Source organism: Oncorhynchus tshawytscha, linkage group LG24 (assembly GCF_018296145.1).
Source record: "Oncorhynchus tshawytscha isolate Ot180627B linkage group LG24, Otsh_v2.0, whole genome shotgun sequence".
In the NCBI taxonomy this organism is placed as follows: domain Eukaryota; kingdom Metazoa; phylum Chordata; class Actinopteri; order Salmoniformes; family Salmonidae; genus Oncorhynchus; species Oncorhynchus tshawytscha.
The window spans coordinates 32,385,062-32,400,103 of record NC_056452.1 but is presented as its reverse complement, the minus strand read 5'-3'; the positions used below and the strand labels follow the sequence as shown (position 1 = coordinate 32,400,103).

At 47.2% G+C, this 15,042-nt stretch overlaps 1 protein-coding gene across 5 annotated transcripts in view; it reads left to right on the top strand.

Annotated features, from left to right (window-relative positions):
* The window catches only part of LOC112224722 (AT-rich interactive domain-containing protein 4B), a gene marked incomplete at its 5' end in the record, with an annotated part of 111,647 nt that extends 97,874 nt beyond the window's left edge, over positions 1-13,773 (top strand). Inside the window, 4 exon segments of one of the 5 annotated variants that reach the window (XM_042305691.1) lie at positions 517-630; positions 4,089-4,256; positions 7,205-7,351; positions 11,938-13,773. In XM_042305691.1, coding sequence (XP_042161625.1) covers positions 517-630; positions 4,089-4,256; positions 7,205-7,351; positions 11,938-12,080 — 572 coding nt within the window. In that variant the 3' untranslated portion in view covers positions 12,081-13,773. 5 annotated transcript variants of the gene reach the window in all.
* Between the last annotated feature and the right edge of the window lie 1,269 nt (positions 13,774-15,042).

The window sequence follows — 15,042 nt, the reverse complement described above, 5'->3', positions numbered from 1 at the left end:
CACCGCCTGTTGGGGATTCAGATACACATCGGGCACCGCCTGTTGGGGATTCAGATACACATCGGGCACCGCCTGTTGGGGATTCAGATACACATCGGGCACCGCCTGTTGGGGATTCAGATACACATCGGGCACCGCCTGTTGGGGATTCAGATACACATCGGGCACCGTCTGTTGGTGATTCAGATACACATCGGGCACCGCCTGTTGGGGATTCAGATACACATCGGGCACCGCCTGTTGGGGATTCAGATACACATCGGGCACCGTCTGTTGGTGATTCAGATACACATCGGGCACCGTCTGTTGGTGATTCAGATACACATCGGGCACCGTCTGTTGGTGATTCAGATACACATCGGGCACCGTCTCTCTGCCTCAGTCTCCCACTTTGGGAATAAAGTATTTATTTGAAGGGACTGAGTCCACATACACTCCTGTTCTTCTCTCTTCTCTCTGCTCTCTCTGACAAAACTAGCATCATGTTCTCACAGTCCTCCTGTCTCCTCCTTCCAGTGTCTGCCAGTCACAAGCGTCAGAAGGAACAGCAGGCAGGTGGAGCAGCAAAGAAACCCAAGCCAAACAGAAAGAGCTCAGTGCCTCCCAAGAAGAACAATAACAGAAAAACTGGTAAGGAAGAGAGTGACAGTACCCACTAGTTTACTGAGGCTTACACTAGGGCTGGTGAATCTGAGGCCTACACTAGGGCTGGTGAATCTGAGGCCTACACTAGGGCTGGTGAATCTGAGGCCTACACTAGGGCTGGTGAATCTGAGGCTTACACTAGGGCTGGTGAATCTGAGGCCTACACTAGGGCTGGTGAATCTGAGGCCTACACTAGGGCTGGTGAATCTGAGGCCTACACTAGGGCTGGTGAATCTGAGGCTTACACTAGGGCTGGTGAATCTGAGGCTACACTAGGGCTGGTGAATCTGAGGCTTACACTAGGGCTGGTGAATCTGGGCCTGGGCTGGTGAATCTGAGGCCTACACTAGGGCTGGTGAATCTGAGGCCTATGCTAGGCTGGTGAATCTGAGGCTTACACTAGGGCTGGTGAATCTGAGGCCTACACTAGGGCTGGTGAATCTGAGGCTACACTAGGGCTGGTGAATCTGAGGCCTACACTAGGCTGGTGAATCTGAGGCCTACACTAGGGCTGGTGAATCTGAGGCTATGCTAGGGCTGGTGAATCTGAGGCTTACACTAGGGCTGGTGAATCTGAGGCCTACACTAGGGCTGGTGAATCTGAGGCCTACACTAGGGCTGGTGAATCTGAGGCCTATGCTAGGGCTGGTGAATCTGACTTACACTAGGGCTGGTGAATCTGAGGCCTACACTAGGGCTGGTGAATCTGAGGCATGCTAGGGCTGGTGAATCTGAGGCTTACACTAGGGCTGGTGAATCTGAGGCCTAACTCTGGTGAATCTGAGGCTACTACTGGTGAATCTGGGCTGGGGCTGGTGAATCTGAGGCTACACTAGGGCTGGTGAATCTGAGGCTTACACTAGGGCTGGTGAATCTGAGGCCTACACTAGGGCTGGTGAATCTGAGGCTTACACTAGGGCTGGTGAATCTGAGGCTTACACTAGGGCTGGTGAATCTGAGGCTTACACTAGGGCTGGTGAATCTGAGGCTTACACTAGGGCTGGTGAATCTGGTGGGCTGGTGAATCTGAGGCTTACACTAGGGCTGGTGAATCTGAGGCTTACACTAGGGCTGGTGAATCTGAGGCTTACACTAGGGCTGGTGAATCTGAGGCTTACACTAGGGCTGGTGAATCTGAGGCTTACACTAGGGCTGGTGAATCTGAGGCCTACACTAGGGCTGGTGAATCTGAGGCTTACACTAGGGCTGGTGAATCTGAGGCTTACACTAGGGCTGGTGAATCTGAGGCTTACACTAGGGCTGGTGAATGAGGCTTACACTAGGGCTGGTGAATCTGAGGCTTACACTAGGGCTGGTGAATCTGAGGCTTACACTAGGGCTGGTGAATCTGAGGCCTACACTAGGGCTGGTGAATCTGAGGCCTACACTAGGGCTGGTGAATCTGAGGCCTACACTAGGGCTGGTGAATCTGAGGCCTACACTAGGGCTGGTGAATCTGAGGCTTACACTAGGGCTGGTGAATCTGAGGCCTACACTAGGGCTGGTGAATCTGAGGCCTACACTAGGGCTGGTGAATCTGAGGCCTACACTAGGGCTGGTGAATCTGAGGCCTACACTAGGGCTGGTGAATCTGAGGCCTATGCTAGGGCTGGTGAATCTGAGGCTTACACTAGGGCTGGTGAATCTGAGGCCTACACTAGGGCTGGTGAATCTGAGGCCTACACTAGGGCTGGTGAATCTGAGGCCTACACTAGGGCTGGTGAATCTGAGGCCTACACTAGGGCTGGTGAATCTGACTATGCTAGGGCTGGTGAATCTGAGGCTTACACTAGGGCTGGTGAATCTGAGGCCTACACTAGGGCTGGTGAATCTGAGGCCTACACTAGGGCTGGTGAATCTGAGGCCTATGCTAGGGCTGGTGAATCTGAGGCTTACACTAGGGCTGGTGAATCTGAGGCCTACACTAGGGCTGGTGAATCTGAGGCCTATGCTAGGGCTGGTGAATCTGAGGCTTACACTAGGGCTGGTGAATCTGAGGCCTACACTAGGGCTGGTGAATCTGAGGCCTATGCTAGGGCTGGTGAATCTGGCTGGTGAATCTGAGGCACTAGGGCTGGTGAATCTGAGGCTTACACTAGGGCTGGTGAATCTGAGGCCTACACTAGGGCTGGTGAATCTGAGGCTTACACTAGGGCTGGTGAATCTGAGGCTTACACTAGGGCTGGTGAATCTGAGGCTTACACTAGGGCTGGTGAATCTGAGGCCTACACTAGGGCTGGTGAATCTGAGGCTTACACTAGGGCTGGTGAATCTGAGGCTTACACTAGGGCTGGTGAATCTGAGGCTTACACTAGGGCTGGTGAATCTGAGGCTTACACTAGGGCTGGTGAATCTGAGGGGGCTGGTGAATCTGAGGCCTACACTAGGGCTGGTGAATCTGAGGCTTACACTAGGGCTGGTGAATCTGAGGCTTACACTAGGGCTGGTGAATCTGAGGCCACTAGGGCTGGTGAATGAGGCACTAGGGCTGGTGAATCTGAGGCTTACACTGGGCTGGTGAATCTGAGGCACACTAGGGCTGGTGAATCTGAGGCCTACACTAGGGCTGGTGAATCTGAGGCCTACACTAGGGCTGGTGAATCTGAGGCCTACACTAGGGCTGGTGAATCTGAGGCCTACACTAGGGCTGGTGAATCTGAGGCTTACACTAGGGCTGGTGAATCTGAGGCCTACACTAGGGCTGGTGAATCTGAGGCCTACACTAGGGCTGGTGAATCTGAGGCTACACTAGGGCTGGTGAATCTGAGGCCTACACTAGGGCTGGTGAATCTGGGCCTACTGGTGAATCTAGGCTTACACTAGCTGGTGAATCTGAGGCCTACACTAGGGCTGGTGAATCTGAGGCTTACACTAGGGCTGGTGAATCTGAGGCCTACACTAGGGCTGGTGAATCTGAGGCTTACACTAGGGCTGGTGAATCTGAGGCCTACACTAGGGCTGGTGAATCTGGCCAGTATGTATTATGCGTCTTAGAGTAGGAGTTGAATAAGATTATATTGATAGGGGGGAGACCTGATCCTAGATCAGCACTCTTGAGAAGCATGATACACATGGCCCCTGACTGGCTTCCTACCTCTCCTATTGCTCTCTCCTTCTGGCATCTGAAATGATCAGAACCACAGGAAGATTATTTTATTGAAGCTGTAGAACCAGTTGTTCTTTTATAGAAGCTGTAGAACCAGTTGTTCTTTTATAGAAGCTGTAGAACCAGTTGTTCTTTTATAGAAGCTGTAGAACCAGTTGTTCTTTTATAGAAGCTGTAGAACCAGTTGTTCTTTTATAGAAGTACGTCTTCTGTTTGTTCTAACAACTCTCTAAGCACAAGCAATTCATCTACTTGTATGAGTTGTTGAAATGACAATTACACTTGTAGCTAATTAATATCGTCCTTCTGTTCGGTCTCCTCATCCTCCCCCCTACAGCCCACAGCAGTGACAGTGAAGACCAGTCATTGGGCGAGAGCACAGCCAAGTCTTCAGTCTCCAAGACCCATGGTGCAGCAGACATGAAGGGGTCCATCTCGCCCAAGTGTCCCGGCCTGGGACAGGGACGCACCCCTCCATCCAGCCAGAAGTACCACAAGCAGCATGGTGACCCTGACCACCATCACCATCTTCACAATCGGGAACATCACCGGGAGCGTGAGCACCATCACCCTCGCCACAGAGAGCACCATAGAGAGCACCACAGAGAGCACCATAGAGAGCACCATAGAGAGCACCCTCACCATAGAGAGCACCACAGAGAGCACCATAGAGAGCACCATAAAGAGCACCCTCGCCACAGAGAGCACCATATTGAGCACCCTCACCATAGAGAGCACCATATTGAGCACCCTCACCACAGAGAGCACCATAAAGAGCACCCTCACCACAGAGAGCACCATAGAGAGCACCCTCACCACAGAGAGCACCATAAAGAGCACCCTCACCACAGAGAGCACCATAGAGAGCACCCTCACCATAGAGAGCACCATAGAGAGCACCCTTACCATAGAGAGTACCATAAAGAGCACCCTCACCATAGAGAGTACCATAGAGAGCACCCTCACCATAGAGAGTACCATAGAGAGCACCTTCACCATAGAGAGCAACCTTACCATAGAGAGTACCATAAAGAGCACCCTCACCATAGAGATCACTCTTACCATAGAGATCACCATATAGTTTCAACTGAAATTGTTCACCATGAACTGTGCGATCTCGCTAGCTAGCTAACAATTGTTTAATTCCTTGCTCACTCATTTAGCTGTGTTGGTGTTTACAATGTAATTTTGGCTAGCCAGCTAAATTGTACAGGCTGCATTTTGTCTATATCCATGCTGTTACAATAACCAAACGGGTGGATAAGCAAATCATTTGTGAAACCACGATGTAATGCAGCACAACAACATGGGGTGAGTTTAGAATTCTCAAACATGACAGAATCCGTTTCAATTTGATTGGCTGTTGCGTGCAATTTCAGTCGCGTTTTGAGTCGCTTCATGTAAAAGCAAAGTTGCTTGTGATGTCACTTGCAAACTGCAACTAAAATTGCATGACAGTTGCTTCGTGTAACTCCAGTGTGTCTGGATAGTTTGGTTGGATACCAGCGACAGCCTCACCAACCCCTCCAGATATACGCTAGCTACAGGAATTCTCATGTACCATCACATTTACGTCCCGCTGTACAAGTAGCTAACTAGATGTAAAGCCCTGTGTGACCTCACAGAGAGACAGAATTGACATGTGGCACACTGTGTTGTTTAGCATTGTAGTCAGAATCACCCCACTGAGTCATGTCGTTTAAATGTAGTTTCTCTCCATCCCACTGAGTCATGTCGTTTAAATGTAGTTTCTCTCCATCCCACTGAGTCCTCTCCTTTAAATGTTGTTCCTCTCCATCCCACTGAGTCCTGTCGTTTAAATGTTGTTCCTCTCCATCCCACTGAGTCATGTCGTTTAAATGTTGTTCCTCTCCATCCCAATGAGTCCTCTCCTTTAAATGTTGTTCCTCTCCATCCCAATGAGTCCTCTCCTTTAAATGTTGTTCCTCTCCATCCCAATGAGTCATGACTTTTAAATGTTGTTCCTCTCCATCCCACTGAGTCATGACTTTTAAATGTTGTATCTCTCCATCCCAATGAGTCCTGACTTTTAAATGTTGTTCCTCTCCATCCCACTGAGTCCTCTCCTTTAAATGTTGTTCCTCTCCATCCCAATGAGTCCTCTCCTTTAAATGTTGTTCCTCTCCATCCCACTGAGTCCTCTCCTTTAAATGTAGTTTCTCTCCATCCCACTGAGTCCTCTCCTTTAAATGTTGTTCCTCTCCATCCCACTGAGTCCTCTCCTTTAAATGTTGTTCCTCTCCATCCCACTGAGTCCTCTCATTTAAATGTAGTTTCTCTCCATCCCACTGAGTCCTCTCCTTTAAATGTTGTTCCTCTCCATCCCACTGAGTCCTCTCCTTTAAATGTTGTTCCTCTCCATCCCACTGAGTCCTCTCCTTTAAATGTTGTTTCTCTCCATCCCACTGAGTCCTCTCCTTTAAATGTTGTTTCTCTCCATCCCACTGAGTCCTCTCCTTTAAATGTTTTCTCTCCATCCCACTGAGTCCTCTCCTTTAAATGTTGTTCCTCTCCATCCCACTGAGTCCTCTCCTTTAAATGTAGTTTCTCTCCATCCCACTGAGTCCTCTCCTTTAAATGTTGTTCCTCTCCATCCCACTGAGTCCTCTCCTTTAAATGTTGTTCCTCTCCATCCCACTGAGTCCTCTCCTTTAAATGTAGTTTCTCTCCATCCCACTGAGTCCTCTCCTTTAAATGTTGGTCCTCTCCTTTAAATGTTGGTCCTCTCAATTTAAATGTTGGTCCTCTCCTTTAAATGTTGTTCCTCTCCATCCCACTGAGTCCTCTCCTTTAAATGTTGTTCCTCTCCATCCCACTGAGTCCTCTCCTTTAAATGTAGTTTCTCTCCATCCCACTGAGTCCTCTCCTTTAAATGTTGGTCCTCTCCTTTAAATGTTGGTCCTCTCAATTTAAATGTTGGTCCTCTCCTTTAAATGTTGTTCCTCTCCATCCCAATGAGTCCTGACTTTTAAATGTTGTTCCTCTCCATCCCAATGAGTCCTGACTTTTAAATGTTGTTTCTCTCCATCCCACTGAGTCCTCTCCTTTAAATGTTGTTTCTCAAGCAAGAATTTAGCCAGGTCTTTCTGGAAGTGGTCTGATTGAGGAGGGGAAGACTAGCTGTTATTGGCAGAAAGATTTGGGAACTCTGGGTGTATTAACACATTTATTGCATGGTGATGTCACCAGGCAGGCCAAAACACCATCCCACCAAAACAGGCTGAAATTTCAGGTTGTCTTTTCAAACCGGACTTACACTTATTATCGTCATTTTCACAATTTCACCGTATTTTTCCAACCTCATAGTGTGGAAATATATATAAAACACAGGCAAATCTCATTTTTGACTGCGCTGGGCCTTTAAAACATGTTGTTGTCACTCTAACTCACGCTGAAACCGGTCTTCATATCTCTTCTTCTCTCTTCACCTAGCGGACCTGGACAAGATGTCTAGTCTGGAGAGGATCTCCTTCCTCCAGGAGAAGCTGCAGGACATCAGGAACCACTACCTGTCCCTCAAGTCTGAGGTGGCCTCCATCGACCGACGACGCAAACGCATCAAGAAGAAAGAGAGAGAGAGTGAGTCATTCCACAATTTCAAAATAAAATGTACCATGTGCTGTAATTCCGGACTGACAACCACGACAGACCTTTTTGAGTTTATCCCTGTATGTCTTGTGGCTATAGATGTACAGTGCCTTCTGAAAGTATTCATACCCCTTGACTTAATTCCACATTTTACAGCCTGAATTAGAAACGCATTTAAAAAATGATAATCTCACCCATCTACACACAATACCCCATCATGACATCACAATACCCCATCATGACATCACAATACCCCATCATGACATCACAATACCCCATCATGACATCACAATACCCCATCATGACATCACAATACCCCATCATGACATCACAATACCCCATCATGACATCACAATACCCCATCATGATAAAGTGAAAACAGGTTTTTATTGAAAATGAAATACAGAATACAGATCTAATTTACCTAATTTAGTATTCAGACCCCTTTGCTATTATAATCCTTGAGCATTTTACCAATGGGTGAGTGGTGAGACTGAAGCCACTCCTAAGAAAAAAGGGCACATGACCGAACGCCTGGAGTTTGTACGTGAAAGACTGAGATCATAAGGGAAAAGAATCTGTGGTCTGATAAGACAAAAAGTTAACAATTTGCCCTGAATGCAAAGCACTATGTCTGGAGAAAGCCAGGCACAGCTCATCACCCGTCTAACATTACCGTGAAGCATGGTGGTGGTGGCATCATGCTATGGGGATGCTTTTCGGCGGCAGGGACTGGGAGACTGGTAAGGATCGAGGGAACAATGAAAGGAGACAAATTAAGGCAAATCTTTGATGAGAACCTGCTTCAGAGTGAAAATGTAGTGGCTATGTAGTGGCTGTAGATGGCTGTCTAGTGGCTGTAGATGGCTGTGTAGTGGCTGTCTAGTGGCTGTAGATGGCTGTGTAGTGGCTGTCTAGTGGCTGTAGATGGCTGTGTAGTGGCTGTCTAGTGGCTGTAGATGGCTGTGTAGTGGCTGTCTAGTGGCTGTAGATGGCTGTGTAGTGGCTGTCTAGTGGCTGTAGATGGCTGTGTAGTGGCTGTCTAGTGGCTGTAGATGGTTGTGTAGTGGCTGTGTAGTGGCTGTAGATGGCTGTGTAGTGACACAACAAAATGTGGAATCAGTCAAGGGGTATGAATAATTTCTGAAGGCAATGTGTCTCGTGGCTGTAGATTAATCAATCAATCAAATGTATTTTTAAAGCCCATCTTACATCAGCTGATGTCACAAAGTGCTGTACAAAAACCCCAAACAGCAAGCAATGCAGGTGTAGAAGCACGGTGGCTAGGAAAAACTGTCTGTAGATGGCTGTCTAGTGGATGTGTAGTGGCTGTAGATGGCTATGTAGTGGCTGTAGATGGCTGTCTAGTGGATGTGTAGTGGCTGTAGATGGCTATGTAGTGGCTGTAGATGGCTGTCTAGTGGATGTGTAGTGGCTGTGTAGATGGCTATAGATGGCTGTGTAGTGGCTGTAGATGGCTGTGTAGTGGCTGTGTAGTGGCTGTAGATGGCTGTGTAGTGGCTGTAGATGGCTGTGTAGTGGCTGTAGATGGCTGTGTAGTGGCTGTAGATGGCTGTGTAGTGGCTGTAGATGGCTATAGATGGCTGTGTAGTGGCTGTCTAGTGGCTGTAGATGGCTGCGTAGTGGCAGTAGATGGCTATAGATGGCTGTGTAGTGGATGTGTAATGGCTGTGTAGTGGCTGTAAATGGCTGTGTAGTGGCTATAGATGGCTGTAGATGGCTGTCTAGTGGCTGTAGATGGCTGTCTAGTGGCTGTAGATGGCTGTCTAGTGGCTGTAGATCCTGTGTCAGTGGCTGAGATGGCATGTTGTTTCTATGTCCATCTGACCACCATGGCTGTTTGGCTGTAAATGGCATGTTGTTTCTGTCCATGGCTGACCACCATGTTGTTTCTGTCCATGGCCATGTTGTTTCTGTCCATCTGACCACCATGGTTTCTGCAGTCATTTGACCACCATGTTGTTTCTGACCACCATGTTGTTTCTGCTCCATATGACCACCATGTTGTTTCTGACCACCATGTTGTTTCTGCTCCATCTGACCACCATGTTTCTCTCCATCTGACCACCATGTTGTTTCTGCTCCATCTGACCACCATGTTGTTTCTGCTCCATCTGACCACCATGTTGTTTCTGCATCATTTGACCACCATGTTGTTTCTTCTCCATCTGACCACCATGTTGTTTCTGCTCCATCTGACCACCATGTTGTTTCTTCTCCATCTGACCACCATGTTGTTTCTTCTCCATCTGACCACCATGTTGTTTCTTCTCCATCTGACCACCATGTTGTTTCTTCTCCATCTGACCACCATGTTGTTTCTGCTCCATCTGACCACCATGTTGTTTCTGACCACCATGTTGTTTCTTCTCCATCTGACCACCATGTTGTTTCTTCTCCATCTGACCACCATGTTGTTTCTTCTCCATCTGACCACCATGTTGTTTCTGCTCCATCTGACCACCATGTTGTTTCTTCTCCATCTGACCACCATGTTGTTTCTTCTCCATCTGACCACCATGTTGTTTCTTCTCCATCTGACCACCATGTTGTTTCTTCTCCATCTGACCACCATGTTGTTTCTTCTCCATCTGACCACCATGTTGTTTCTTCATCATCTGACCACCATCTTGTTTCTGCTCCATCTGACCACCATGTTGTTTCTGCTCCATCTGACCACCATCTTGTTTCTGACCACCATGTTGTTTCTTCATCATCTGACCACCATGTTGTTTCTGCTCCATCTGACCACCATGTTGTTTCTGACCACCATGTTGTTTCTTCTCCATCTGACCACCATGTTGTTTCTTCTCCATCTGACCACCATGTTGTTTCTTCTCCATCTGACCACCATGTTGTTTCTTCTCCATCTGACCACCATGTTGTTTCTCCATCTGACCACCATGTTGTTTCTCCATCTGACCACCATGTTGTTTCTGCTCCATCTGACCACCATGTTGTTTCTCCATCTGACCACCATGTTGTTTCTTCTCCATCTGACCACCATGTTGTTTCTGCTCCATCTGACCACCATGTTGTTTCTGCTCCATCTGACCACCATGTTGTTTCTGCATCATCTGACCACCATGTTGTTTCTGCATCATCTGACCACCATGTTGTTTCTCTATCTGACCACCATGTTGTTTCTGCTCCATCTGACCACCATGTTGTTTCTGCTCCATCTGACCACCATGTTGTTTCTGCATCATCTGACCACCATGTTGTTTCTCCATCTGACCACCATGTTGTTTCTGCTCCATCTGACCACCCTGTTGTTTCTGCTCCATCTGACCTCCATGTTGTTTCTGCTCCATCTGACCTCCATGTTGTTTCTGCTCCATCTGACCAGCATGTTGTTTCTGCTCCATCTGACCACCATGTTGTTTCTGACCACCATGTTGTTTCTGACCACCATGTTGTTTCTGCTCCATCTGACCACCATGTTGTTTCTGCTCCATCTGACCACCATGTTGTTTCTGCTCCATCTGACCTCCATGTTGTTTCTGCTCCATCTGACCATCATGTTGTTTCTGCTCCATCTGACCACCATGTTGTTTCTGACCACCATGTTGTTTCTGACCAACATGTTGTTTCTGCTCCATCTGACCACCATGTTGTTTCTGATCCACCATGTTGTTTCTGCTCCATCTGACCACCATGTTGTTTCTGACCACCATGTTGTTTCTGCTCCATCTGACCACCATGTTGTTTCTGACCACCATGTTGTTTCTGACCACCATGTTGTTTCTGACCACCATGTTGTTTCTGCTCCATCTGACCACCATGTTGTTTCTGCTCCATCTGACCACCATGTTGTTTCTGCATCATCTGACCACCATGTTGTTTCTGCTCCATTTGACCACCATGTTGTTTCTGCTCCATCTGACCACCATGTTGTTTCTGCTCCATCTGACCACCATGTTGTTTCTGCTCCATCTGACCACCATGTTGTTTCTGCATCATCTGACCACCATGTTGTTTCTGCTCCATTTGACCACCATGTTGTTTCTTCTCCATCTGACCATCATGTTGTTTCTGACCACCATGTTGTTTCTGACCACCATGTTGTTTCTTCTCCATCTGACCACCATGTTGTTTCTTCTCCATCTGACCACCATGTTGTTTCTTCTCCATCTGACCACCATGTTGTTTCTTCTCCATCTGACCACCATGTTGTTTCTGCTCCATCTGACCACCATGTTGTTTCTCCATCTGACCACCATGTTGTTTCTTCATCATCTGATCACCATGTTGTTTCTGCTCCATCTGACCACCATGTTGTTTCTGCTCCATCTGACCACCATGTTGTTTCTTCTCCATCTGACCACCATGTTGTTTCTGCTCCATCTGACCACCATGTTGTTTCTGCTCCATCTGACCACCATGTTGTTTCTCCATCTGACCACCATGTTGTTTCTTCTCCATCTGACCACCATGTTGTTTCTGCTCCATTCGACCACCATGTTGTTTCTCCATCTGACCACCATGTTGTTTCTCCATCTGACCACCATGTTGTTTCTGCTCCATCTGACCACCATGTTGTTTCTTCTCTCCAGGTACGGTGGCAGCATCTTCCTCCTCTTCCTCGTCCCCGTCCTCCAGCTCTCTAACAGCAGCAGTGATGTTGACGCTAGCCGACACTCCTGTGTCGTCCTCTTCCTCCTCTCAGAACTCTGTGGTGTCTGTAGAGTGTAGGTGACAGGACAACCCCTCACCCCTCCCAACCTTCCGAGGCCCAGGACACAGCACTGAGCACTTAACCAGCACCACCCTGGTCCCCATCCCAAAATACCCCCAACACCTACCAAGGCCCCATCCCTACCACTAACGCCTCCACTCCAAAGTCTCAGTACATACCCACCTCAAACCAGAGAGCACCCAGGCATCAATGCCCCCACTTAAACCTCCACTCTTATTCATGCCTCTCCACCCCAAAGCCCCTTTCCAACAGTTTGGCCTCATCACCCTTACTCCCAACTCCCTCCCAGCAGGACAGACAACACAATCTCTATACTGGAACAACCACAGGGATACAGCAACACAGACAACCAGACCAACAAGACAAAACAAACACTATTTTCTATCCACAGCTGTTTCCTTGGCAAGCTAATTGCACTTAAGTGCACTTTTATGAAGATTTTGAGGGGGAAGAGAATACAACGACCAACCAAAAAAAAAAAAAAGTACAAAAGTATGTTTTTTTTTTCAATTGATTGATAAACATTTCTAAGAGTTGTTTTCTTCAAGCAATAGTGATTCTTTCCATCTCGAGGTAGTTTAGATTGGGTTGACGATGGTGTGTACTGTGTCATCAAGGTCCTTGTCCTATGTAGCCCTGTGTATGTAGAGCCTTTCAAAGGGAATACGCAAGGCTCAAAGTCACATGATGATGTACATACTAAAACATACGCTTGTAGTGCGTGTACTGTTGGAACACATGCATTTCTCTCTCTGTCCGTCCGTCACTTCTTTAAGCTACCACGCCTTCGAATGGTACTCTTATCTTGACCCGTGACCGTGGTCTGTAAGCGCTGTGTGGAGGAGAGAGAGGCTTCGTATGTCGGCCCACTGTAGAGATCCAGAGAAGTGACTTTGAAGCCATGAAGCTGATGAACATGAGACTACTGTTAGGGCCTTGTTGTTGTGTCTAACCCTAAGACACCTCTTAAGAGGGAACTTTCCCCCTCCTGTCCGACTCTCTTAGTCCTGATGGTTCTTAGAAATGAAAAACGGTCCGTCTTTCAGAGGACTGCATGAGTGACAGACTGCTCCAGCCAGGCCTGTGACTGTGTACATGACAGATAGCAAGATATTCATGTGATTATATTGATATTCCTAATGATTGTAGAGGTGGAGAGGACTAATCTCTTTCTGTCAGCCAGGATCTAATGTCTATAGGAATGAGTCCCAAAATGGAACCCTTTTTACCTATACCGTGCACTACTTTCTATGGGCTCTGGTGTAAAGTAGTGCACAATATAGGGAATAGGGTTCCATTTGGCCCTTTGTCTGCTCCTTAATAAGGTCCCCAGTTAATATGGCAGTATATACATACATGTGTAATGATGGAGATGTCTGGCAGGTTGAAGGAACCCTAATGGAGAACGTTGTATCTTGTCGGTTTATCTTTTCAACTCATGGTTCTTGGATTTCTAATCAGTCTTTTTATCACGCCGTTCAGATGATCTACATTAGACGCTCCAGATGGAGGAGAAAGCGCCCTCTGAATTAAATGACAAGCTGCCAAGGGGAACTACATAGCATTCTGCATTTAAAAAATATGCTGAACTAAAAATAGAAAAGCAACATGCAACAATTTCAAACATTTTGACCGAGTTACAGTTCATTTAAAGGAAATCAGTCAATTGAAATAAATTCATTAGGCCCTAATCTATGGATTTCACATGACTGGGAATACAGATATACATCTGTTGGTCACAGATACTGTAAATGAAAAAAAGGTAGGGGCGTGGATCAGAAAACCAGTCAGTATCTGGTGTGACCACCATTTGCCTCATGCAGCGAGACACATCTCCTTCTCATAGAGTTGATCAGGCTGGTGATTGTGGCCTGTGGTTGTTGTCCCACTCCTCTTCAATGGCTGTGTGAAACTGCTGGATATTGGTGGGAACTGGAACACGACGATCCAGAGCATCCCAAACATGCTCAATAGGTGACATGTCTGGTGAGTACGCAGGCCATGGAAGAACTGGGACATGCTATCATACACATCGATCCAGAGCATCCCAAACATGCTCAATGGGTGACATGTCTGGTGAGTACGCAGGCCATGGAAAAACTGGGACATTTTCAGCTTCCAGGAATTGTGTACAGATCCTTGCGACATGGCGTTGTGCATTATCATGCTGAAACATGAGGTGATGGCGGCGGATGAAGGGCACGACAATGGGCCTCGGGATCTCGTCACGGTATCCCTGTGCATTCAAATTGCCATCAATAAAATGCAATTGTGTTCGTTGTCCGTAGCTTATGCCTGTCCATACCATAACCCCACCGCCCCCATGGGGCACTCTGTTCACAAATTTGACATCAGCAAACCGCTCGCCCACACGACGCCATACACGTGGTCTGCGGTTGTGAGGCCGGTTGGACATACTGCCACATTCTCTAAAACGACGATGGAGGCGGCTTATGGTAGAGAAATTAACATTAAATTATCTGGCAACAGCTCTGGTGGACATTCCTGCAGTCAGCATGCCAATTGCACGCTCCCTCAAACCTTGAGGAATCTGTGGCATTGTGTTGTTTGACAAAACTGCACATTTTAGAGTGGCCTTTTATTGTCCCCAGCACAAGGTGCACCTGTGTAATGATCATGCTGTTTAATCTCCTTGAAATGCCACACTTGTCAGGGGGATGGATTATCTTGGCAAAGGAGAAATGCTCACTAACAGGGATGTAAACATTTGAGAGAAATAAACATTTCTGGGATCTTTTATTTCAGCTGAAATATGGGACCAACACTCTACATGTTGCATTTATATTTTTGTTCAGTGTATATAGTAATATATATAATGTATAATTCCCAGGTTTGTAATTGATTATCCCAAGAGAAATATACTAAAACAGTAGGTGCTCTACCAGTATGTTTCCAACTCCTCATCAATCCTGTGTTCTTCTATAACCTGTAGGGGTGAGAT